We start from the raw sequence: 27,463 nt of genomic DNA on the forward strand, positions 1-27,463 counted from the left end.
TTCGGTGCACAGCTAATTTGGTTATTCACTAACGTCTTAGTCAATTATTATATTATAGCTTTGTTTTTTTGGTACAGAATCAGCTCATCTTCGATTCAATTTCCAAGCTTCAGAAAAAGGTCAGTTACACTCTAGATTCCCTTGTACCTCGCATTCTGCATGTGTTACATGAGTCACTAGTGAAAATTATTGTTACGAGCACACCTCCAGAATTTGGGGAATGAGAGCAAATGTTTCATTGAGATTAATGTATTTTCAATGTAGTTTAACATTGGCAATCTGCTGCCACTATTCATCATGCAACTGCTACAGAAATATATTTTGAACGTAACTGTTACTGGTCGAAGTGCTTGAGCAGACTAGTTGTTGTAACTATTGCTGGTCTGGCAACAAACCTGTAAGAATCCCAGAATATTGATTGCTGATAAGATTTGTGGTGCATCTTTACAATCAATTGTCTTCATGTGTGCAGGAGAAAGCACTTACAGATCAAAATGGTGTCCTGCAAAAGGTAAAGTTTCCTTTCTCGTTTATGTCCTATAAAAAAAAGACAATGTTGGTCTAGGAGGTCAGACCCTGATGGTAATTGTATTTTTGAAAACAGCTCATGGAGGCAGAGAAGGAGAAAAACAATGCTTTAATGAACGCACACCTCCGGGAGCAGCAAAATGGAGCATCAACAAGCTCCCCATCACTGTCACCACCAATGGTTCCAGATTCCATGCCAACTCTAAATATTGGGTATCATGCTTCCACTGAATTCATTACTGCACACAACTAAACTGAAATGTTGCGCTTCATTTCTAGCAAAAAATATTGATAATAAGTAGTAGTTTCACTGATGATTAACTATGCCAAGATTTGTTAATAAATGAAGAATTTATGAAGGGTATTGGTTAAAGGTAGAAATACACATGCCTGAGTAGCTTTGCTGAATGCTAAGCATACCTGAAAACAGAATAAGGTTTCACCTTGCTGGCTAAATCTGTCAAAGGTATTTCCATTGTGCACTGCACTTTACAATAGTGGTCCAGCATAATTACTTAATGTACTCATCGTCACAATTGTAGGCCATGTCAACCTAGAGGGGCAGGAGAATCTGAGGCTGAACCGTCTCCTGCTCCTGTACAAGCAAACAGCGGCAACCTGCCACCATGGATGCACCGCACTGTCAGTAACAGGTGAGCTCTTCCCAATGCAGTTTTGCGGCTGGACTCGACAGTAACACATCTGCCATCGACACGCTTTGGTGACCCAGGCATCAACCGATGCATGATCCCTCTCGATCCTGTGATCGAATACTGGCGTAGGTACTACTAATAAAGTCAGGCCCCGTCAAATGCTTTACATGGTTATTGAAGTCTGGAGCTTCTCAGCACCACTATATTGTGTTTCGTTCTTGTGTTTACTGCCAGAGCCACCTTTTTTTTCTCCGTTCTACGATCTAGGTGTAACTTTGTGCTCGGAGATTCTACTACTATGTTTCCTCTGTCCTGTGTATGCTTTAACGGAGATGTATGTTGTACCCGTGGTGATGTTTTTCTTCTTCTTTTTTTTGTGTTGTAAAAAAACAGAAGGCTCTTTTCTCCGAAATGTTATAAAGAGTCTCAAAAGTGTCAACATGCGTGACTTTTAACTCTGAACTCTACGTTTCAGAATTCAGTGTCTTGACAATTTAGCTTCTCGTCATGGATCATGGTTATGAGACACATACCCTGGTGATTCTGAGCCCTACATGATAAGAATGGTAACTGATATCGCCAAATAAAGACGAGCGTCACGCTCATTCGTATTGTAAAGTGCACACAAAATGGTCTTGTGAAGTACACACCAAATGGTCGGCTTATATGCACTCGGACATAATTTTTCTTTAAATTACAACACTACTAAAGGATTTACAGATTTTTTAGGGTCAATAGACCTTGATAAATCCCTAGATCTGTCCCTACTCTTAGCGTGAACATCATGTGCCTGCGTCATATCCGTTGCATCACTTCCCATTCACTCGTGATCTTTATTCTGTTTGCTTTGGCCTATGGAGATGTAGTTGTTTTTCTGTATTCCTCTCTTTTTTTCCTAGCCAGCTTACTTTGCTTTGGAGCTACTTGTTTAACCAATAATTGGTTTGGGTCTACCCGCTCTAACTGATCAGGATCTCTATCAAATTACCTGAAAATATAACATTTTTTACCATAGTAATTAATTGCCTTTTGGATGTTAAAGTATGATACTATGCATTGTACTCCCTGTGTCCAATAAACCCTTGGTTTAGGGCTCAAAATTGTCCCAAAAAATTTGATGTTTTAGTTCTTGGGATCCACACCAGCTTGAGATTGTAGCCTGCATGTCTCCATGTATTTCTTTTAATTAGTAGCTTATTCCTTGAGTAGTATGGATCATCATACCTTCAATAAATAGGGTTACATGAATAATTTCAATTGAGTACTAATTTGTCCTAAAAAATCTAAAACATCACTTCCTTTTTTGAGAGGGAGTAGATGGTATATGTCTCTAAGGCATGCAATCCTAACGGGATAACTATAATGGTTTCTATAGCATTAATGGTGCTATGTAAGCAAAATGATGATGCAACATTAGAGTTGAGGAGAGAAAGAAGAAATCCTTAGTGTCAAGTTGCATTGTATGGTTTCCAAGACTGTCGTATCAACTACAAAGGGGTTAGAACTAGTGAATAAAATAGATTCTTTTAGTGCTCAATTTCATTTCACGGTTTCATAACTCATAGCATTGGATTACGACGAACATGATTGAGCACAGTCAGATAGATGAAATGAAACTCTCTAGCCCTCAATGTCAGTTTCAACACGTTCCATTGCCTTGGAAATTGTACACTCAGCTTCATCCTAGTGAAAACTCATCTCCTCTCCCTTCATAAAATTCTTGCCATGTCATCCTTTTGTCTTATGTCGCATCTTATTTAGTGCGGGCTGCGGGTTTAGTTTTGCCACTTAAGCCGGTTGACGACAGGAGTTTCAGAAGTTTCTGCTAGTGATGACGGTAGTTTCTTCCATGAGTGTCTCTTCCTCTTCTGCCTTCTGGTTTTCTTCCATGAGCGCCTCTTCCGCTTGTGCCTTCTAGTCTTCCGCACGGCTAGCGTCTCTTTCGCTTTTGCCTTATGGTCTTCCGCACGGCTGGCCCCAACGCCAGGAGTTTCTTTCGTGAGCACTTTTCCACTGTGCCGAGAGTTTGTTCTGTGAGCATCTCTTTTGCTCTTCTGCCTTTGGTCTTCCGCACAGCTGGCTCGATTGTTCCACTTTCGTGAGCCCTTTGGACTTCTGTGGGAGTGGGCGAGATAATAGACTCATCCCGTCATTCAGTTTTTTCTTCTTGTGCAAACACATGTATTGCTTCTGTTGCAACTAGTATTCTCCCCTGTCTGCGTGAATAGAGAGAGCAGACCTCCAAAACCCCTCCGAAACCAATCCGTCTCTACGTTCATTTGCTCGGGTGAAGGGCGACTATCAGGTTTTTGGGGAGCGTCCACAAGTGACACGACTCTCTCTACTTCCTGTGCAACTCTTTTGCACTGCACCAAGGGGGACAACAACAACAACAACGCTATGTCAACTAGCGTAACCGGCTTTGGTGCCACTGGGTATGTGTCGGTGTTTGATGATCGGCAACTCATCACGGGGGTACCTGGGACGGTGTTCAAAGGTCTTTGGCGTACGTAGAACACGACAGTAAACGCAAAGAGACGAACGATTTATACTAGTTCGGACCCTCTTGTCGAGTAACAGCCTTTACGTCCAGTCGGCGTGTAGCCTTTTGCGTTGGATTGATTGTATGATTGTTAGGGTTACAAGGGGGTGCATCGTACCTCTCTTTATATAGGGGAAATGGTAAGGGCACGTATCTAGTCCTAGTTGGTTACAAGAGAAGAGTTCTAAACCTATTACAGAATCTAGCTTTCATAATAAGCTGACTAAGTCGATCTGAATAGCTTGAAATCCACGCCACCATGTCTCGCGTCCTTCAATAGATCGTGGGCCATCCCAGGGCCCATCCAAGTAGTACCCCGTGGGGAACCCCTAGGACCCTGGTCCATCAAGCCCCCGAGCGTGTCATGGTTGAACTCGAAAGCCTTCTTGTTCCTCCTGGTCTTGTCGAGTAGAAACAAGCGTAGTCCGAGTGCTTTCATGGGTGAAGCCATGAGGTGCTCTGTAAAGCCTCCAGGCGATGTGCACTTTTCAGAAAAGTGCAGTCACTGAGTGTAGCCCCTGAGCCTCTTGCTATTTGCAAAACTAAGAGTTAGAGGGTCTAAAAGAAAAAACATCCATAGAGGATATGTACCCTGCAGCCCCCGAGCCTATGTCCGAGTATTTGTACTCGAGACAAGGATCTGAAAAGAATGTACTCGAGGATGAGAGTGTCAGCGAAAATTATTGCCATGTCTGCTTGTACAGAAGCAGGTAAGACATGTCGATGTCACATACAAAGCTTTAGTACAGTTGGTCCAAAGATGCTCAGGATATTCATGGGAATATACCATCAAAGGTGGTACCGGTTGTACTGTGACTTCACATGTGTTGGAAAAAGGATGTCTATACACTAAAAAGGTGTAGTGGAATGCACTATACCCTTGTAGTGTAGCACATGAACCTTTGTAGGAGTTAGTAGCTTGTCCTTGTATTCCGCGTGAACCTAGTCCATAGACAACAATGAGACGCCAATAAAAACCCTCCTGGCGAGCACTTGAACCTCAGTTGTAGAAGAAGCGAAGTGGCTTAGAGGTTGAAGCTTGCAAATATGGTGGCTCAGATGTTGTAGAAGAAGCGAAGTGCCAGAGCAGACGGAGGGAGCGCCGCCTCCGCCGTCCCTGTGGACAAGGAAGCCGGGAACGAATCTGAAGGGAGCCTAGATGTCATCATAGTCCAGGCAAACCCAAGTGCTAGGCAGGGAGCCGCTGGCGGGAAATGGTCGTTGGAGGCCGATGTTGCCATCGGGAGCAGGGCAGTGCTCAAGAGGCCCCGTCGAGCCTGCACACTGGGACTAAGTAAAAGATGTCTGAACTATATCCATGTAGTCTGAATTTTACCTTGTGTTAAATCCAATTCTTGAACAACTACTACACATGACGCTATGGAGGAAAAGCCAGAAGAGGAGGAAGACACCTCGTTTTCTGTCAAACAGTAAGTATTCTTTCTAAGTAAAATTCTATTACTGAATTCTAACATAGGTATACTTGGTGATGTTTATTTGCTCTTGGCAGGATGCTAGCACTATGAGTCATCAGGAGGACTCAGTGCTGCCAGCATCAGTATCAAGCCTGGAGCTGGGTCGATCATTTAGTGGAATATTACTAGGAAAGCCCACCGTCAAGAAGAGATCCAGTGCCAAGTAAGTGTCGAAGTTTCCTCTGTATGTTACTTCATTCCTAGGACATCACTTGACTGCTACTTATACTAGGGTAAAAAAGACACTGAGTACCCGAGCGTAGAGTGAAGAGCCCCGAGTTGAAGAGAACCCGTATACTGATGGTGACCGGGTGGAAAAAGGCCAGGCAAGCGGGCCTGTGTCTCCACCTAGGTCTACTAAAATGCCATGGTCATAGGGTCCGACGTCCGATGATGGTGAAGCAGAGCAACCTAGACAACCAGTAATGCAGAGGGTGTGGAGGTGCCATAACCATAGGTGGTGGTGCCTGTTGATGGTGAAGCGCACCAGCCGCTAGGGCCGAAGCCCGCGGAGGCTACTACTGATGAAGATGTGCGGAGCGTGAGGGTTGACCCAAGCGCCGCTGCGCCAAGTGCTCTAGCCCTAGATATGCCGATGACAATTGCCTAGCATGCAGAGGAGGATGACGTCATCCCAGTTACTAGACCTGGTACCTAGCTCTAGACATATAGTCCAGAGTTTGTCGGGTTGATGAGGTCATGGTCCAGGCTGCTGAACCAAGCTTCTGTCTTCGACGGCCAGCTAAGGGTAAGTCTTGTACTTTGTTGCTTCTTATGTGTTGATATTTTCCTGGTTCTCATCTCTGGAACGGTCATATACCCAGGATGTGGAGCTGAAAGCCTCTATCAAGGTCCAGAAAGCCCAAGCGGAGCTCACTAGGTTGAAGAAGGAGTAGGCCAAGAAGGAGGCTGAGTGGATGTCTGCGCAAAAACAACATGAAGAGACTCTTTGCATCCTTCGAGCTCAAATTGGTGAGGCTAAGCGCCAAAAGGCAGCCGCTAAAACTAGAAAGAATGACGCCTTTGATTCTTTGTTGAAGATGATAGAGAAGGCCGAGCTCTTTGATACCAAGATGAAAGGTAAGAGAACTATATGACTTCTCTGTGGTTTCTCTTTATAGAAGAGAAGATCAGGACCCAACGGTTGGAAGGCGAGGTGAAGGAGCTGAATGAAGCCCTAAGAACCAAGCATAATCAAATCGAAGAGGTAACTGAGTGAGCAAGTGAAGAACTCACTCGGGCTAAGCTGATAAAGCGAGGAGCTGATCATGATCTGATGTAGGCTCTAGAATTGGTGACCGACATGAAGGTCTAGCTGGAGAGGGCATAGTTGGAGTGGAACACGCTCTAGGAAGCTATGAAGCCACTCGCCCTCCTCTTCCGTAGGCCAAAAGATGGTGAAAAAAGGTGGGTGAATATAGTGAAAGACATTCCCAACCACTACGAGAGCTATGTACATGGAGCCACCAAGGTCGGCGTCTAGAATGTACTCGGTACGCTCTGAGTGCTATACCCTGCTGTGGATCTCCATCAGGTAGCCACAGACTATGATGATGAAGGCCATCTTGTTGTCGTGGAAAGAGCTGAGGACAAACTCGACGGACTTGCAACCACCATAACAGATGAATTAGACCTTAGGATGGAGAAGCCTGACGAATCGGCTGTGTAAGTTTGAAAAAACTTGTTAAGCATGTGTGCCGGGTAGGCACGTTGTAAGAAACAATGTTCTTTTGATTGCATAGGCTGTTAGTTGAATGAAAAACATAGCCTATAAGTAATGCATCTTGTTGGGGTACTTAAATGCCAAAGACGGTTTATTCCAGCTAACTTGTCCGTGCAAAGTTAGCATCTTTTAGGCTTGGTAATCTTTTAAGTAAGATTGTAGTCTACTTAGGCTGTAAGTTTGTCTTGTGGAGTCCTTTAGAAAGGCGTGTAAGACTGAGTAGCTGAGTAAAAGTGATCAACGTAGTTGCTATGATTAGAATCATGTTAGACCCTTCCGTCGATGTTAAGTGCTTGAAGTCACTTATTCAAGGAACCCTTATAACGATTGTTTGCTATTAGGATCCTGTCCCATAGCCAAGGAATTAGGTTACTTGCTTCTGAGAATCACCCTACCTAGGACAACATGCAATAGTTAAACTAAATGTCAGTAATTAGCTCCTGGCTAAGGAGATGTAAGCCATCCGAGTAGGAGGCGTATCTCGTATAATATAGCCTAGTACTCGGTATATAGAATAAGAACTATGTGTCGAGTAATTTTATCATATTGAGAGATGTGTATCCACACAATTAGTCAGCTGTATATCTCATATATGATGTAACAAAGGCTGCAACAAAGAGAGACAACTGGGATAATTGTGTATCTTGCACAAAAGTAAAAAGACAGATTCATCTAGCGAAGAACATTGACTCTATATTATTAACAAAGAATCTTAAGTACAGAAGCTAGAACACTAAATTTACTTAAACAGGAGAACTACTTAATAATATTAAGCATAAAATCTCCTTAGCTGATCGATGCTCCAGGAGTTAGGCATGGAATCACCGTCCTCTATGATTAACTCGAAAGAGCTTGGCCGAGTAACTTTGGAGACGATAAAGGGGCCTTCCCAGAGGTTGAGTAGCTTGTGTCGTCTCGAGGTATTCTGGATACGCTTGAGGACTAAATCTTCAACTTGAAAGGTACAGGGGCGCATGTTCATGTTGTAGTGATGTCGTGGGCCTTGCAGGTACCTGGCAGACTAGAAGAGTGCATTAAGCTTGATTTCTTTGTCACTATCAATTTGTAGCCACCGGATTATGTCTGCTTCACCTTCATTGTACTGTTCAACCATGGGAGAGTTCTATATCAAATTCGCTGGCAAGATGGCTTCTGAGCCATAAACCAGGAAAAAGGGAGAGTACCCTGTTGCTCTGCTTTGCTAAGTGCGTAGTCCTCAAACTACTTTGGGTAACTCTTATATCCATTTGCAGTCATAGTCTTTAAGCTCATCGAATAGCCTGGGCTTTAGTCCTTCTAGAAGTAGCCCGTTAGCCCGCTCTACTTGGCCATTCGCTTGAGGATGAGCTGCGGAAGCATAGTTGATGCTGATGCCACAATCTTGAGCCCAACTTCTGAACTCGATAGCTGTAAAGGGTGAGCCGAAATGGTACATAATGTCTTGCATAAACTCAATTGTCTTTGTAGCGTTAAACTTGACGAGTGGTTTGTACTCTATTCACTTAGTGAACTTGTCAATAGCCACGTAGATATACTCGAAACCACTCGGTGCTCGTTTGAGAGGTCCAACCATATCAAGCCCCTAGCATAAAAATGGCCATGATGGAGGGTTGTAGATAAGATTGTGGGCTGGGACATGGGCTTGCTTGGCGAAGAACTAACAGCCCTTGCAGTGTCTCACTAACTCTTCTACGTCTTTTAGTGTTGTAGGCCAATAGTACCCAGATCTGAAAGCCTTACTGACTAAGGTCCTAGAGACGGTGTGGTTACCACAGCACCAGGAGTGAATTTCCTCCAAGATCTTCTGCCCTTCTTTAGGTGTAATGCATTTGAGGAGAACACCAGATGATGCGCCCCGTCGGTAGAACCTGTCTTCGACTAAGACATAATTCTTGCTTCTGTGCGTGATCTGCTCTATTTCTACCTTATCGTTAGGCAACTTATGGTCTCGGATATAATCAATAAATACTTGCGTCCATGCCGGGTTGACCACTAGTACCTGAACATTAGGAGTCGAAGTATCGATGGATGTGGAGGTTTCTTGTTTGATTGAAGGGACTTGGAGTTCCTGAACAAACACATCAGGGGATACCCAAGCTCTATCTGATCCTAATTTGGCCAAAACATCAGTCGCAACGTTGAGATCTCGCATAACATGGATGATTTCTAGACCTTGGAAGTGTTTCTCAAGTTTGCGGACTTCTACACAGTAAGCATCCATGGTCTCCTTGGTGCAGTCCCAATCCTTATTGACCTAGTTGATGACCACTGAGGAGTCACCATAGACGAGCAAATGCTTGATGCCGAGTAAGACTGCTACTCAAAGGCCATGAAGGAGGGCCTCGTACTCAGCTTCATTATTGGTAGCAGACCAAAGTATTTGTAGGACATATTTAAACTATTTTTGATCTAGAGATATGAAGAGAACACCAGCGCCTATGCCTCCTAGCTCGAGGGAACCATCAAAATACATCTTCCAATGGTCGAGGATAACTATCAAAGTAGGTTGCTGGGCATCGGTCCACTCGGCTATGAAATCAGCCAAGACTTGAGATTTGATGGCCTTGTGGGAGACGAACTCGATGTTCTGAGCTCTGAGTTTGACTGACCACTTGGATATGCATCCTATTGCATCTCGATTGCGTAGGACATCGCCAAGTAGGAAGTCAGATACCACTGTTACCTTGTGTTCGTCAAAGTAGTGGCGTAGCTTGCGTGAAGTGATCAAGAGGGCATAGAGGAGCTTTTGCACATGTGGGTACTTGGCCTTGGATTCTGATAGCACCTCGCTAATATAATAGATAGGTCGTTGTACCTTATATGCGTGCCCTTCTTCAGCCCGCTCCATGACTATTGCCATACTGACTACCATAGTAGTAGTTGTAATGTAGAGTAGGAGTGGTTCGTGTCTCTTGATTGGAGTAAATATTGCAGAGGTGGACAGGTACTCTTTGAGCTTCTGGAAGGCTTCGTCAACTTCAACTGTCCACTTGAATTTGCCTGACTTTTTCAACAACTTGAAGAAAGGTAAACCTTTCTCCCTGAGTTGCGAGATGAAATGATTGAGGGAAGCCATGCACCCTATTAGTTTCTAAACATCTTTGATGCAGTGAAGTCGAGTCATCTGAGTGATTGCTTGAATCTATTTTGTGCTAGCTTTGATACCTCAATGGCTCATGAGGAAACCCAATAGTTGTCTAGAAGGAACTCCAAACATGCACTTTGTTAGGTTAAGCTTCCACTTGTACTGACAAAGACCGTCAAATGTTTGCTTCAAGTTTGCGATTAGAGTAGAAGCATCCTTAGTCTTGATGACGACATCATCCACGTAGGCTTCTACATTGTGATCGATCTGTTCACTTAGGCATGCCTGTATAGCCTACTGATAGGTTGCATCAGCGTTTTTTAACCCGAAGGACATGGTCGTGTAACAGTAGGCACCAAATGGAGTGATGAAGGTGTTTTGCTTTGATCTTCTTTACGGAGGGCAATCTGATGGTATCCCAAGTAGCAATCAAGGAAAGATAAAAGAGCCAACCCAGCCGTAGAGTCTACGATGTGATCAATGCGAGGTAAGCTGAAGGGATCCTTTGGATAGTGTTTGTTGAGATCCATGTAGTCGACGCACATGCGCCACTCTTTCAAGTTCTTCTTCTAGACGAGTATAGGATTGGCTAACCAGTCAAGGTGAAGGATTTCCCTAATGAACCCGACTGCTAATAGGTTGGTGATTTCCTTCTTGATTGTTGTTTTCTTATCTGGTGAGAACTGTCGTAGACGTTGCTTTACTAGCTTTGAGCCAAGGTTTAAATCCAATTTGTGCTCAACCAACTCTCTTGGAACACCCGGTATATCAGTCGGCTTTCATATGAAGATATCCTTATTGTCCCTAAGAAAGTTGGTGAGCGTGAGTTCCTATTCTTTAGAAAGGTGGGCGTTGATGATAGCCATCTTAGAGGGATCACCAGCACCCAGATCAATCTCGATGGTATCCATCTTAGAGGGTGGTGCAATGATTCCTACCTTCTTAGTTGGAATCTCCATGTCTTTTGGCTTAGTCTATTGTGCAATGTTGGCAATCTCCTGTGCTTCATAGGCTTGCTGTGTTCTGGCTACAATCTGGATGGCTTCCGTGTCACAGTCATATGAGCGCTTGAGGTCGCCTCGAAAGGAGAGTACGCCATTGGGACCCAACATCTTGAGCAAGAGGTACGGGTAATGTGGTATGGCCATGAACTTAGCCAAGGCAGGTCGACCGAAGATAGCATGGTATGATGATTCGAAGTCAGCCACCTCAAACTTGATAAACTCCGTTTGGAAATTGTTTGGGTTGCCAAACGTTACCAGGAGCGTGATCTATCCGAGTGGCATGGTAACCTTGCCGGGTACTATCCTATAGAAAGGGACATCAGTGGGGGTGAGTAGGCTGGTAAAGTCTAGGCCTATCTTCTTTAGCATATCTGTAAATATTATATTCAATCCTGTGCCGCCATCGATCAGGACCTTGGGGACTGTCATGCCAGCTATTGTTGGACCCAAGACAAGTGGATAGTGGCTGGTGTTAGTCACGCTAGTCCATTGATCTTTTCTAGAAAACTGGATTGGGTACTCAGACCAATTAAGATACTTTGGTGTTGAGGGCTCTCCTGCCATGATGTCCCAAAGAGAACTTCCCTAAGCGCTTGTTTGATGAAGTCGGTAGCCTTGCAAAGATTACTGCAATTTGGCCCTTAGACCGTTGAAAGCCAAGGTTAGGGTTGTCGCCTCCATCTTTGTTGTTATCAACTCTACCCTTGTCCTTGTTGCTTTTGTCATAGAAACCCAGTTCTTGGAGTTGTTTGCACTCGCCCGCCGTGTGCTTGGTGTTCTTGTGAAAAGGGTAGGGTAAATGCTTAAGATCTTTGAACTTCTTGTTATTTTGGTTAGACTTCTTGGACCTGTCCATGGAAGCAAGGGTGTTGTTGGGTCATCTTTTTCTATCGGACTATCCACCCTGATTGCTTTTGGGGTCATAACCTTTGTCTTGTTGGCCGTGTGGGAATCGTTTGCGAGTACGCTCTTTAGATGCAATCATCTTCTGTACTGTACGCTTAAATTACTTGGCAGTCTCTGGATTATCGTCGTAGAATTTTTCAAACTGCCACTTGTATTTGATCCCATTGGCGAAGTGATCTATCACCTCCCTATCTGTGATATCATAGACTTGGGCTCGTAACTCAGCAAAGCGGCGATAATATTGCTGGAAGGTTTCATCTGGTTTCTGTTTGCAAGTTCTAAGCTCATTTTGAGTACTTGGGTGGCTGAGGACGCCACAAAAAAATTCATAGAATTTACGCTGAAGTTGTCCCCAAGTATCGATGGAGTTGGCTCGTAGTTTATCAAACCAGGCGATAGGCACGGTGTCGAGTGCCATGGGAAAATATAATACTTTGATGTCGTCATCGTCGCTTGCCAACTCAATAGACTGAGAGTAGATGCAGAACCATTGGTTGGGTTCTGTCTTTCCATCGTACTTGGTATAGTTGGACGGCTTGAATTTGTAGGAAAACCGGACAAAGAGTAGTCTGTTAGAGAAACATGGGAACCTATCCGGTGAGATGCTGTTCTCTCTATACTTGGACTCACCTCTGCCTTCCCTATTACTGTACTAGTGTGCATGATAGGCCGACTGTGCGGCACCCTGATTCCTGTTCTGGTTACCCTATGGCCCTAGACGGGAGTGGGTTGGTACTTGCTGTTCTCCTCCTTGGTTACCCTGTGGTCCCAGATGAGAGTGGGCTGGTGCCTGCGCCTTTGGTCCTCGGGAAGGGTTAGGTTGGGATGTCACTTTTGCAGCCTACATCTGAAGGGCTGTGGATTCTAGAATGACTTTGAGTCATTGCTGATCTGGAGTAGGGTTTTCTATGCCAGCCATCCCTTCTACCAGGGTGTAGACGTTGGCGTAGGGCATAGTTGTTTACACCAAAATTTGGAGAAGAACGCAGGAAACTCAAAGCTTCCAGAATTGTGTCGATCAAGGACTCGATGGCATAAAGGATCGATATCAGCTGATTCAGAGGAGGCACTAGAATTGGCTCTCTTTGAATGACATCAGCAAATAACGATGATGGGCTACGGTTGGCGTAGGGAGATACATATCGGACTCTACAAAAAGGAAAAGATTAGGGTCCAAGTTATCTTAAGTTAGAAATGTTCTCTTTTATACCAAAGATTGTAATGAGTCGTACCTGAGTAGGATTCATGTTTAAGCTCCGGGTATAAATATTGGACCTCGGCTATTATAAAGGACACAATCAATCAAATACAAGTTACTTACTTTTTCGGCTCCGGCCACCCCTTAGGAGTATGAGTAGGAGTAGAGTAGATCTCGACGAGTTCTTCAGCGAGCAGGGCTGCATCGGTCCGGTCGACCTTCGGCTTGTCTATAAGTACCGTCATGGCTTATACTTCTATTCGTATGGCTACCTCGATCCGGTCGACCTCCACTACGACTCTGGTATAAACTAGTTATCAACTCTTGTCTAGTTCAAGTACGGCTGCATCGATCCGGTCGACCTCCATTGCTCGAACTAGATTAAGGTCAAGTTATCGGCTCTATCTAAGGGTGGCGTCCTTTGGGTAGATTTATTAAGTTACCGATCTTGCTGATGTTTTTTGTTATTATTAGTTTACAGCAACATCAATCCGCCCGGTCGAGATCAAAATAGATCGGCCTTATATCCTTTCAGTCCATCGTTCACTTTACCACAACACAATGTTTCCTTACTCTGAGCGACGGATCATGCTTCATCGGCTATTTTTACTTCGATCTTTATCGTGCATAGTATGCAGTTAAGGCATGGATAATCTTGAAGAGGTCTATTGGCTAGTTGAATCTGATTTATAGTTCACCATTATGGATGTAACGATTCGATCGATCCCCACTGATGGCACTGTAGATTGGAGTATGCTAGCTAGTAGATTTGTTCCTGGTTAGGCATGACCTTAGCTGTTTGCTATGCTTGCATCGGCTAAATAGTCTATCACCTATGCGTTAACGCCTACGGTGTGTGTCCATGATTCTATTAATCGTAAATAGATCTGTGTACTTTAAGGATTTGATTCATTGTCTTTTTTACGGCTGCATCGATCCGATCGAACCCCACTGTTAGAGATAGCAGGTTGAGTCTGAGGGGTCCATATGTTTGTTCATGTGAAATAGTCAATTGTTCACATGCTGTAGTCCTTTTCACCTGAATCGGCTATTTTAGCCGATTCGTCCGAGCCTTCATGTATAGCATGTCTTTCGAAAAGCCTGTCGAAGTACGGATGTGTTTGTGGAATCTTTGGTTTTAGTTTGTTACTATCATCATAGCTGCCATCAATCTGGTCGAACCTCACTATTGGTGGTAACAGATTAGATTCAGAGCGCTTATAGATCCATTCGTATCCGATAGTCGATTCATTCGTGTGCTATGATTCATCGGCTTTAATGCTTTACACTGGTAACATCTATCTAAGTTGATGATCTTATTTACATCTACGAGTACTGTACGTGTCAACATGAAATTAATCTTTACACATGAGCTTTACAGTCCGTAACAGCCGATTTCTATGTGGATAGGCTATTCAGTCGCTCTTCCCGTATGGCTGCTCCTGAGGCGGCACACTTGTAACTGTCTGGGCACAGACCAGCACGTTCCACCTAAAATTACTGATAAACTTTCTCTCCTTATTAATTGCAGGGTCAAATTGACTAGCACGTCTTAGGAGGAGTACGCAGGATTGATCATCCTTGCGTTGAAGCCAGGCGGATCTCCAGCTCCATCGAGCAGACCCTTCCGGTTTGCTCATGTGCTCGGCATGATTGACACATTTTCGCGCTGACAGTAGTGAAGACCTTGTGGCCAGCTACTTCCATGAACTCAGGCTCAAGGTTGCATGAAGCAAAGGCTCTGGCGGCATCATGGTCTTGGCACTGTCGTTCCGCTTCTTCATCCCATAGACGCTGTTCATATGCTGCCTCTCTATCTTGGATATCTGGTGGGTTAGGCATAGGGATCTGAGGTGGTTGCCCAGCCATAAATACCTCTCTGGATTGCCTTGTGGCTGAGTGGGTTCTAGATTCTGTAGTCGTCGCAATGTCCAAGATCTTTGTAGAACCGTGATCGTTGTTGTCCGCTGGAAGAGTTCTGCCATCCTGATAAGGCAAGAGTTCCAGCATGCCAACTAGACGAGATGGATCTATTAAAGAAGTGTCGGGTAGAGCACCTGGCCAATGGACGATGCCTCCTTCGGGTGTGATGGATAGAACTAAACCTGTCTGGGCACCCGTAAGAGGGATCTTTTGCTCAGACTGCACGAGGTAGCTTATTATATCTTGATAGATTAAAGCTAAATTCTTGAGTCTAGATGGAAAACGAACTGGATCTTCATGCTGGACTTTAGATGGGATCAAAGGTGACATGTCCGAGCAGGAGTCGTGGTTGATGGTGACCTTCTCAGTTCGAGTTGAATCAGAGATTAAGAGGTACGAAAACTTCTCGGCGAGTTGATCCAGTGTGGTCGTCAAGACGTCTGGTGAAGCCTGAGGCGCTGGGATCTCCATGAGACAACTTTGGAGCTTGCCGTTGTCGTCTACCTTACAGATCCAGGAGTCGAAGATGAAGGTGATGCCCGTCGAGAAAATCATGTCGTCGAGGTCCGTCGAGCTCTCGATCGCGAAGTTGCCAAAAGGCCCTACCTGGCGCACCAGCTGTCGATGTTTGATGACCGGCAACTCGTCACGGGGGTAGTCGGGACGGTGTTCGAAGGGCGTCGGCGTATGCAGAACTCGACAGTAAACGTAAAGAGACAAATGATTTATAGTGGTTTGGTCCCTCTTGTCGAGTAACACCTTTACGTCCAGTCGGCGTATAGCCTTTTGCGTTGGATTGATTGTATGATTGTTAGGGTTAAAGGGGGTGCACCGTATCTCTCTTTATAATAGGGAGAGGGTAAGGGCACGTATCTAGTCCTAGTCGGTTACAAGAGAAGAGTCCTAGTCCTATTACAGAATCTAGCTTTCATAGTTAGCCGACTAAGTCGATCTGAATAGCTTGAAGTCCACGCCACCTTGTCTCGCGTTCTTCAATAGATCGTGGGCCATCCCAGGGCCCATCTAAGTAGTACCCCGTGGGGAACCCCTAGAACCCTGGTTCGTTTGTATGCTAATGTTACAAGAGCCTTCTCTTTTCTATGGTTAAAATCATGATTAGTATGATGCTCATTGTCTTCCTAGCGATTAGATCACACGTGCACATGTCTAATATCACAAACATACTGTTAATCTATTTCTGCATTAAATTGGTTCTAAAATTGCCTAATTTTCTAACCGTGGAAGTCAAGCATACTGTTATGATTGAAACTACAGTGGAACATATTGTTATCACAAACATACTGTTATGATTGAAACTACAGTGGAAGTCAAGCAGCAAGTTCCACAGATACTGGAAAGCTGGAAAGAGATGCTAAGCAAGTTCCACGAATGGAAGTCAAGCGATATCTACTGTATCTAAACAGGAGAACCCCACTAGCCTATTTTCGTGTGATTTCGTGAAGCCACGTCATCCACAGAACCCAGCACCACAGATCAGCAGCAGCCGAAGCCCTCAGGACCGTGAGCGCAGCTCTGCCTGTTCACCTTGATGCTGTTGCATGTTGGCTTTACTGCCGACTCACAATGGCCATAAATGCCCCTAATTGAAGCATCTAAATAACAAAACAGTCCTTTCTGCGTTTCTGCCCATCCGTCTCCCTCTGTCTGCCCATCTTCTCCACGTACAGAGGTGCCCTCCCTTTATATATGAACCTTGACAATTCAGCAAGACATGTTCATTAGTCATTTGTTCTGTCTTTTACGTAGCCAGCCTGAAACCTGCAGAAGGCTAGATCGCTAGCTGCACCAAGCTAGCACACAGGTGATATCCACGACCTACTCAGTGATATCCAGCTAGCAGGTTTAGATCGAGTTCGTTGTCAGTCATTAGTAATTAAGGGGTGTTTAGTTCCTACAAGAAAATTTTAGTCCCTGTCCCATCGAATGTTTGGACACATGCATGAAGTATTAAATATAGACGAAAAAAATAATTAATTGCACAGATTGTGGCTAATTTGCGAGACGAATTTTTTAAGCCTAATTAGTCCATGATTTGACAATGTTGTGCTACAGTAAATATGTGCTAATAACGGATTAATTAGGCTTAATAAATTCGTCTCGGAAATTAGTCTCCATCTGTGTAATTAGTTTTATAATTAACTCATAATTATTTCTCCCAAATAGCATCCGAACGTCCGATGTGACATGAACTAAAATTTAGTCCAGGAAACCAAACACCCTCTAAGATTTCTATACTTCTTGCTTTCAAATTTAGGTAGTATAATTTTTGTTCTCATTTGTGCAATTTACAGTCATCAGGTCAGTCCGTGAATGATTTTTCTGACCCTGACCTTGACCCTGATAAACTTCACCAGGTGATGCCGATGGTTCTACACTTCTTGCACTAGATAAGCTCTAGCAGGTGACGCCGATAGTTCTACTTCTTGCACTAGAAAATCTTTCATACACTACTTTTTCCTCATCTCCTACAAGAGTTATAGCTTCCGCGGGGATATTTGGATGTTTTTGTCTTATGTCACATACATCTTCTTTTTAATCAAGAGATAACTAACCATTTTCAATTGAAGGTGTTTTGCTCAGTTAGTGAAGATGTCTTCCATGACTGGAGATTTTATGCCAAAATCAGGAAGAAGCCCAGGATTATTTCACAATGGGGTATTTCCCTCTGCATATAGAGAAGAACATGTTAGGTTGATCTCCACTAAGTTGGTCCAACGGTCAATTTTGGCATTTGATTCGCACCCTGATCGGGAACACCCAACCCAATCATGGTTGGTGGTCCCCATCACGCAGCGCTATAAAGAGGAAGGTGGGGGCCGGGGCACTGGTACGAGGTTCACCGCAGCCGCCAACTCCCCACCTACATCCTAACCCTAATCCGATCTAAGAGGGCAGCGCTGACAGCGACAGGAAGCTTCACCACCACGCCGCCTCTGCGTCACCACTGCACTGCCACCGACTTCGACTTCGCCGCCGGACTCCACTGCTACCACTTCACCGTCATTCACATCATCAACACCGGCCATGGCTTCCTCCTCCGCTAAGCCAACTGATGGCCGGTAACTTATCCCCTCTTTCCCTCTCTCTCTCTCCCTTTAGTTCTCTTTCTAGTCGATCTAGGTTGTTTTATCCCGAATAGAAGAGGTTCCACCTGCTAGATCTATGACTAGTTGATCCTGTTGTTCTAACAATGGTATCAATCGCCTCACTAGTGTGTAGATCTAGTCTTTGGGGGTAGAAATACAAGAGACATTAGAAGGAGATGATTCGAATTTCGTTTCTGTCAAACTCTAACCCCAGATTGAAACACTAACCCCAGCAAAGAAAAGGAAAGGCGGGGCTTACCTTGTGTTCGTCAAGCCACCACCGCCGCCTTGCAGGCGCGCGGGAAGACGAGATGAGCCGCCGCTCGCCGATGTCTCGCCGCGACGCGTGCGTGCTCAAGGCACCATCGCAAGGCCCCGCTCGACGGCGGCGTGCTCACCCTCCGGTGGGCGCACCGGCCGGTGAAGGGGCCCACGGTGGCACTGCCATCCTCCTCTCTGGCCACCGAAGGCGGCCGCCGCTTGTTGATAGATGAAAGCGAAAGGGAGGGGAGAAAATGAGCTAGGGTTAGGACATCCCCGTCGCGGATGACATTTTTGTTACATCGAGATGTGCAAACAACCATCGGATCACATCCGACGGCCGGCGTTGATCCGACATCTTTTGGCCCAGGAGAAAAAGAGGATTCCTGGCATAGGCCCAGGTTGCGGCCTGGGCGCGGGGAGTGGCGCTCGCGGCTTGGCCAGGCCGTTTTTTCGCGGCTAGGCCGCAAGTCGAGCGCGGCGCATGCGAGGCTGGGCCGTGGGACGATTTTGATGCTGGACCAAAATGAAAAGTTTGAGTCAGTTTAGTTTTATTATTTTTCAAAAACATTTTTGATGAATTTTGTAAAGTTTTCATGTTCTATCTTTGCACAAATTTGAACCAACGAAAAAATTTGTTCAGAGAGTAGATAAGTAATTTAAAATGCTTCTGAATAATATTATTTTAAGATTATTTTCATGTTTTCGCTGCAAAGATGATGTTTATGATCCTCTAAATAAATTGGAACCAGCGGAAAAAATTTAGTTGGAGGAGTAGTCATTTTTAGTTTAAGTTAAATTATGGTATTGTTTTTTTCTGACGATGATAACAATATTATAAGTTTATTCATGAGTAATTTTACATGCATTAATTCCATTTCTGCCCAACGATGATATAGAATTAATGTAGAAGAACGTTGTATTTATGATATTGCTATTTTCTGACCAAAGTTGTTGATAGCAATATTATAAATTTTTAATTTATGAGTTTTATGTATTAGTTCTATTTCTGCCCAACGGTGATATAGAGTTAATGTAGAAGCATATTGTATGTTTTAAATTTGACCAACGTTGAATTATGGCATGCAATTATTATGTCAAATGTTTCTCACTTTCTCTGACGTTGTTTTCAGGATACAACCCAATGACGTTTATCTCGTCCATTCCGCCTCTCAATGAGAGCAATTATAACACATGGCGAGAGAAGCTTGAAATAGCACTTGCGCTCTTTGACAATGATCTAGCACTTATCTCATCGTATCCCACTGTGGACCCGGTGTGGGCAGAAAATGAGACAGATGCAGTTTTTGCTACTCAGCAGCGTGACCAATAGTTAGTATCTCAAAAGCTCTTACAATTTATTGTCCTGTCTATCAGTACACATAATTGTGATGTCAATGTCACATGTGCTGAATTTCTGAACATAACACCTTTTGTTTTGTAATTAAACGGGGATGAACTTTGTACAATGATTTTAAAAAACAGTGAACCAATAAGATGATATTATTTTCTCATTTTATTTCACATTACTATCCATTGTTTATATGAAATTTCCCCTCAATCTTGCCTCTACTCTCTGTGTTATCATGGTGGATGCTACATATAAAGTCTCAAGCTCCATAAATCCTCTTTCCCCTTTATAACACTATGATTCCCCCGCAACAACGTGCGGGGTATCATGTAGTTTTACACAATTCAAAAGTTGTACAGTGAGGAACTATAAAAGAAGTTTGTTTACACGAAAAGATAAGAAATGGATGGCTTACAAGTTAAGCAATGCAATGATGTAAATAAAGGCGGAGGGCCATTTGATAGCTTTTAGAGCATCTCCAGGAGACTCTTTATATCTTTCTAAAATTACAGGAATAGAGTTTTTGTTGAAAAAACACCCTCCAACACTCTTCAATTGGATATCCAAATATATATATCCTCTATTCCGGATTTCTCGCTAGACAAAGATGGAGAGTGAGGATGGCTCTCTACACTGCGAATAAGATATAGAAAAGTTGTTGGAGAGCATAGAGATATAGAAAACGACTTTTACTGAAATGACTCTCCAAATGATAATTTAGAGAATAGATTTTAGAAAGGCTCTCAGAGATGCTCTTATGTCTTTTAGAAAATATACTACGGTAGAAAACAGTTATCTTATATACAATACTCCCTCCATACTAAAAAATGAAGTTGTTTTGGACAAGGCTTGAGTCAAACATTGGGAATATACATCATGAATAACTTTTAAGTTGTTGAGTTTGAAAATGTGAAAGTCATATGTATAGATTTGTCTTGAAAACTACTTTCACAAAAATTTACATATATCACTTTTTGATAAATATCTTTATAAAAATAAGTAGTCAAAGTTATGCTTTGAAGACCGTGTCACTGTTCAAAACGACTTCATTTTTTTTTAGTAAGGAGGAAGTATTTATGCTTGGTGGGGTGGTTACGAGTTATGACACTTTTCCCCGCAGCCCTAGTGCGTGAATCATGATTGCCCCTTTTCACTTGAGGAAAACCTTATTGTTACGCAACTTGGTCCTTTGTGGAGCCACTTACAAGTCACAAAGTCATTTAGCCAAACACCTCTATACGTGAAGTCGCTAGGGATGTGGTGCTTTCCTGGGGCTGACGAGGAAGCTTTTAAGCTACCTGATGCTCCGCCATCCCCATGGCCTATGGAGAAGAGATACGTTGTGATAGTGCAGTCTCTTTTGCATAGCCATGAGCCAATATCTGAATTTGGAGTTTTGCTCAAAGAATAATTGCTTGCAAGTCTACCTGCACTAACTAATAATTATGAGTACACCATCTAATTCTAAATTGTCAGCAAACTGCTTTTTAAAAAGTGACCAACGAAGGATAAATTTCATTAAGGCCCCGTTCGTTTCTTTGGGAACGAGGCCCAGGAAGAATTCCGGCCGGAATCATTACTTTAATTAATTTATATAAGCACCGCTGGCTGGATTGATTCCTGGCGTCAAAACGACTTAACCGAACAAGCCCTAAAAGTTAAGAACAAAATAGGAACAAATTGAAGAGAACTCATAAACCTCGGCCGTAGCTAGGTGTATGATCACACCTCCCACCAAAGCAACAAGTTAAGTTTGGCTCATTTCCTTTTACTACTCCTTAAACAATTGGATGAATATCATCGTCCCGAATTTTCTTCTCAACATATATATTCTCAATCATCTATCCACACTCTAGCTTCCATTTCCTTTCACGGCTAGCACAGGTGGTAACTAGTGGCTACCTCTCAAGCTATAAATGGACGTGTCGATAAGAGTCGCGTCGACGTGACCCTGTTAGCTAATCGTGTCGTGCCATGCCTGCCCATAGGCTGAGCCATCGGCCCAGGCATGACCCTACTAGGGTTTAGCTGGGCCGACGACACGCTTGGCCCATCGTGACTGAGATGCGTAGTCACTATGTTGCTATGCCTATGATTCACCGAGCTATCGTCACACCCATGGTTGACCACGCCGTAGTTGCTCACGCAAACACGTGTCAGCATTGATGTGTCTCCTCCGTGGACATTGGTCGAGGACGCCCTAGCGCAGCCACGTCACGAAGACGAGGTGGGGCCAAGGTCATCGCCTCCTCTGCGCGCGTCAGCTCCTCCTGTTGGTTGTGGATTGTGGTTGATGGTTGGAACAGTAGAGAAGGTGAAGGGCTAAATAAAGGGAGAGGGATTGAAGGTAGAGTTAGATAGAGTTTTATCAGAGTTTTATTTGTATTTAATAAGTTGTCACATAGGCATTTTCGATGACATGACAATATTTTTAAGAATAAAAGAAATGGCTTTCATAGTTGGCACGATTACCAACTTTCTTTGAGTCATGAAATTAATGTCTATAAAACCAAAGAATGAAATTTCCATTGAGAATGGATGTTTGGTCTATGTTTTAGTTTATTTTATATAATATGACAGTCTTATAAAACAATACTCTAGTGAGAGACTGGCCTTACTTGAGCTAACAATGTTCTGAAACTCACTTACCTTATACTGTCTTCAACAGCTAATCCATTAGAGGGGATCCAAACGCAAAATGGGTCTTCGACAGTACTGTATCGGCCTCCAACAGAGTACCAATAGAGGAGATTAATTTTCGGTGCCAGGAGAGGCATAACCTAAATTTGAATACCTTGTCTCCTATGGAGACCAATTTGTAGAAAGGATTCTCTTTTGGGTCTTATTGCTGAAAAAGACAAAAAAAAATATATTAAAACCTTTGCCTATAGCGCTATACCCAAACGTGAAATGGGTCTACTATTTTAGGTTCGTTGGAGATAGTCTTACTTGAGCTAGCGAGGCATCCCACGAAAGTACGTTGGGGAGTGAACCCATCCCACGAAACCCGCTCCGGGCCTGGGAGTGACTTTTTTTAAGAAACAACCGGATGCTCTATAGCAATTCTGTTTTTTTAAAAATAAATTTAATTCAAAATTGCTATAAGTCAGTCGGTTGATTTAGCCCTCTGCGACATGCGATTTTGTGGCCGCCAGATCAGGAATCGCACGGTCGCGGTGCTCCGTCAGTTGGTCGCGCGAGACAGGTTGCCGGTCCCCACCACATGCTCGTGCTCAAGCGTTCCAGGTCCTGGTCATCCAGAATACACGCACGTACGTCCGTGGTTGGTCCATGTACGCCCACGTCTACGCCCGTATATAGCTCCAGCGGAATACACGTAGTATGTACCGTGTACGCCCAACCCACATGTATATTTGTATTTTTTCTGAAAATTGTGAATAATTTGTGAACAATTTGATGATATTTGTGAACAATTTGATATATATTTCTCTGATATCTGAAATTCATAGAAATAATTTGTAATTTTTTTTCTAAAAATTTTAGCATATATTTGTGTTATTCTCAAATTACACCACTATGTCCAATAAATTACACCGAACAAGTCATCGTAAATATAGTAATAATTTAATGTAAATAGGGGTAGAAGACAGTGTAAGTGTATGAAATTTTAAAATTCAGTTGATAGCAGAGCCAAAAACAACTGAACGTTACGTAGACAGATCAATTTAATTAATAGGCATATACTCCTACATCACTGCACATTGAAGGGTCCTGTGGTAGCACCATTTCACACACTTCAGTAATCGTCAGTTGTGACTTGAGAGACGAAGCGCTTCATCTGGCATGGCCATCACTGAGACGGCAGCACGGAAGCTCCTGCATGGCGGCGCCGCTGGCACCATCGCCCAAGGCGTCGCCGACGTGGGCGGCATCAGCTTCGGCCTGTGGGAGATGATGACCAGCTTCTTCGCCGATATCCTCGCCTACCTCTTCGCCGCTCTCGCGGGCGCAGCCCACCTGCTCGTCCTGCCACTGGAGGTGCTCTGGCAGTCACTCGTCACTGTCGTCACCGCCACCGCGGGCGCCGTCGCCTCCGGCCTCGACGGCCTGTGGCAGAACGTCACGGGCTTCTTCGCCCACATCTTCGCGGCCATCGCCGGCGCGGCGCACCTCTTGGTCCTGCCGCTAGAGACGCTCTGGCAGTGGCTCGCTACCAGCATGGCCGACGCCGCGGGCGCCATCGCTTGCGGCCTCGACGGCCTGTGGCAGCACGTCGCTGGCTTCTTCGCCCACATCTTCGCGGCCATCGCCGGCTCCGCCCAAATGTTGGTCCTGCCGCTAGAGACGCTCTGGCAGTGGCTCGATACCAGCATGACCGACGCCGCGGGCGCCGTCAGCTCCGGCGTCGACGGCCTGTGGCAGCTCGTCGCGGGCTTCCTCCCCGCAGCCTGGGCCGCCGTGGCGAGCGCAGCCCACCAGATCCCGCAGAAGCTGGCGGATCTGTGGCGGTGGCTACAGGCCGCGGCCCCCGTCGCGCTCCCGTACGTGCTCGGCGTAGCTGCGGTCATGCTCGTCGCGGCGCTCGTCTGGTTCTGCTCGCCGACCCTCTTGGGAGCTAGCGTGGGGGTCGGCCAGGCACTCGTGACCGCCGCCTGCCACTTCGTGCAGAGGCTGTTGCACGTTGGCGGCGCCGTTCAGTCGGTGTTCGTCTTCCTCCTGCCTCGCTGCACGCAGTGCCTGGCCGTGGTCACCATGAAGGCCCCCGGCGGCACCGGCAGGCTGATATCGCGCGCGGCCTTCGAGGCAGCCCCGGAGCTCTATTTCGCGATCCTGCATGCCGCTTCACCCATCGTGGCCGCCACCGTCTTCTGCACGAAAATAGTGGCCTTGCTCGTCGCTGCCCCGGTCGCTGCTCTTTTCGGTGCTTCAGTCGGCGCGCGGTGAACTGGTGAAGCATGCAAGTAAAAGTGAGGGAAACAGATCCTACGGTACGAGACATTCTCTCATGCATGTTACTGTTCTAGACCTATGAATGTGTCACTGTTTTTTTAACCATTGTTAAGTGACTAATAAAACTCGAGGAATTCTCTCTTGCATTATTTGTTGTGTGCTAATGTAATGGTTCATTTCTCATTCGGGAAGGCTTACTGTTGCTTCAGTGCTCTTGAGCCGGTGAAGTAAAAATACTTTATCTATTGGCTCGGTTTACTTTACAATAAGAGAGATTGAGAGAACTAGGTCCTGTTGTGAACGAGTCCGCTTCTGCAATTGATCTGGCTGGCTCTTAGCTATCGGAAACGTGGAACATGGCGAGAACGTTGTTCCCGGAACATCTACGTCCCTAATTCAGGAACATTTACGTTCCCACGTTATAAAATAACACCTCAAGTTTCTGTTTCGGTTTCATATTTTTGTTCTCTCGTGAGAACGTTCATGGCGGTTAAGGACCGGCTACCGTTCAGATTGAGAGAACTAGCTCTTGTGAACTAGTCGGCTTCTGCATTTGATCTGGCCGGCTACCGTTCTCTTGTCTTTTCATTGTGCACTCATCAGCTCATTAACTTTGCCATTATCTTTGCGTAGTTGGAGCAGTAGCTGCAGCACTCGCCTCGGGACCGTACGTGCCTATGCTAAGCACCGTTGAATACTTGCATTGAATCTTCCGTATAGTGATTCATCAGTCAAAGAAAATTGTCGGGTGCTATTGTCACGCAAGTGGTTGCCTCGGTGTAGCCACAAAGGCATAGACACACACACACACACACTAGTTCCCATCTCTCGATAGCCCACCATGGCTTTCCCCGGGACTGCGGCGAGGAAGCTCCTACCAGGCGGCTTCACCGCAGCGCGAACCACCGTCGCCGGCGGGGCTCTCAGCTTCGACCTCGACGGCGGCGCCGGCGACTACTTCTCGGGTCTGTGGCAGCTCGTCAAGGCGAAGGCCGCCGAGGTCGTGGCCTACCTCGCCGCCCTCTTCGCGGCGCTGGCGGAGAAGGCGGACGAGGTCTTCCCGCCGGAGACCCGCTCGGAGACGCTCCGGCAGTGGCTGCACGTGGTCGTCACCGTGGTGGTCCCGGCCGTGCTGTGCTTCCTCGTGCTCCGCTGCTGCTGGCGCTGCTGCTGCGCCGGCCGCGGGGCGCGCGGTGGACGCCGCTTTATGGCTGCGCCGGGCCGCGGCGGCGCGCGCATGCCGCGGGGCGTGTTCGAGAACAACCCCCGGGTTTACTTCCGCGACCTCCGCGCCGGGAAGCCCCTCGTGTACTAGCGTACGTGCATCCGAGGATGAATACGCCTGTGTACGTACGGCTGTACGAGTACGTACGAGATCGAGAGTGTCTGTGTGTGTGATGTCATGAATGGTTTTTTTTTTCTGCGAGCAATGCATGGTTGTATGTGATGTGAAACGAACCGTATCTATGATCAATTGTGTACGTACGTGACTGCTGTAATGATGTCGTAGTAGTTTTATCCCTTTATGTATTGTATGCGTGCATTTGGTCCTACTACTACATTGTATTGTACGTGCACGGTGTACCGGCCTCGTGGGCAGATCTATATACACTGAACAGTAATTATAATCAAATTTTCACCGTATACATATCTATACGATAAAATCCTATGTACCCTTGAGGTAAGCGCACCCTCTATGGCTCCGCCCCTGACCGGCCTTTTGTGCTTCTTTTCCCTTGACGATGCAACACTGTACGTACAAGTTGGATCAGACTACTACGCGTGGTGCTCACTTGCTTTGGTGTGGATTCGTAACTAAAGCGAGCGTCCGTACGCTAAAGCAGAGCTGTTCGATCAATTGTGCTTTTGCCGATATGGGTTCCCAAAGGCCAGAGGAAGCTAGATGGCAAGATGGGGCCATCACCCATCAGGATGAGCCAATTGGGGCGAGTTGCTTCGTCGACCTCGCGGCCGGCCCCAGCCACCGGCTCGGCGACATCGATCAGTGTCCCCGTGAAAGAAGATGCTGTCACCTTCTTTCCGCATCTTTTTCCTCTGGTGTCCCGTGAAAGAAGGTGCTTTTCTTTTCTTGTTGCCGTTGCTAGTCAAGTTGTCTCCCCCAGTCGTCACAGGTCTAGCTGATAGTCTACGCACTGCCTTAGATTTGAACATCACTGTCGGTTCAAAAACCCACTTCACTACCAGATTTTGAACCGACAGTGGCATACCGATAGTGATGAGGGGTTGACATCACTGTCGGTCCTTAAAAACCGACACTGATTTACAGAAAACAGTGTCGATTTCTGGCTCCGCCCGGCAGTGTCCAGTTGAACAACACTGCCGGTTTGTAGTGCCAACCGACAGTGACGGTTGCTTTAAAAGTGTCGGTTCTTGGCTCAAGCCAGCAGTATTGAGCAAGCCTACACTATCAGTTCATGGATCAAACCGACAGTGTTGTAGTAAATATCAGTGTCGGTTCATGGATCAAACCGGCAGTGTTATTGTAACTATCAGTGTCGGTTCATGGTTCAAGCCGGCAGTATTGAGCAAGACAACACTATCGATTTGCTTCTAACCGGCAGTGATGGTTACGACAACACTGCCTGTTTGTTGCTAACCGGCGGTGATGGTCCGTTCGTATTTTATTGTTTTATAATTTATTTTAATTTATATTTTTTTCGTGAAATCGGGTTTCGCTTTATATACGCTACGTAGACGACAGATCCATCAATATTAAACATTACAAATGTTCTTATCCACATCTCGAACCCTCAAAATAAAAAAGAAATGTTCTTG

General features: G+C 45.3%; 2 protein-coding genes across 2 annotated transcripts in view; both read left to right on the top strand.

Moving 5' to 3' along the window:
• The window catches only part of LOC136542590 (MADS-box transcription factor 18-like), a 33,898-nt gene extending 32,250 nt beyond the window's left edge, over positions 1-1,648 (top strand). The window contains exons 5-9 of the mRNA XM_066535098.1: positions 78-119; positions 473-511; positions 605-741; positions 1,071-1,181; positions 1,259-1,648. Of these exons, the coding sequence (XP_066391195.1) occupies positions 78-119; positions 473-511; positions 605-741; positions 1,071-1,181; positions 1,259-1,310 (381 nt within the window). The 3' untranslated portion in view covers positions 1,311-1,648. The remainder of the gene's footprint in view (positions 1-77; positions 120-472; positions 512-604; positions 742-1,070; positions 1,182-1,258) is intronic.
• A 21,863-nt stretch (positions 1,649-23,511) lies between these two features.
• LOC136544534 (uncharacterized) lies at positions 23,512-26,248 on the top strand. The gene is made up of 2 exons (XM_066536667.1): positions 23,512-24,658; positions 25,503-26,248. Exons 1-2 carry the CDS (start codon positions 23,561-23,563, stop codon positions 25,980-25,982), a joined length of 1,578 nt encoding a protein of 525 aa, XP_066392764.1. The 5' UTR covers positions 23,512-23,560; the 3' UTR covers positions 25,983-26,248.
• Positions 26,249-27,463: the final 1,215 nt, after the last annotated feature.

Source organism: Miscanthus floridulus, chromosome 3 (genome assembly GCF_019320115.1).
Source record: "Miscanthus floridulus cultivar M001 chromosome 3, ASM1932011v1, whole genome shotgun sequence".
Classification (NCBI taxonomy): Eukaryota; Viridiplantae; Streptophyta; class Magnoliopsida; order Poales; family Poaceae; genus Miscanthus; species Miscanthus floridulus.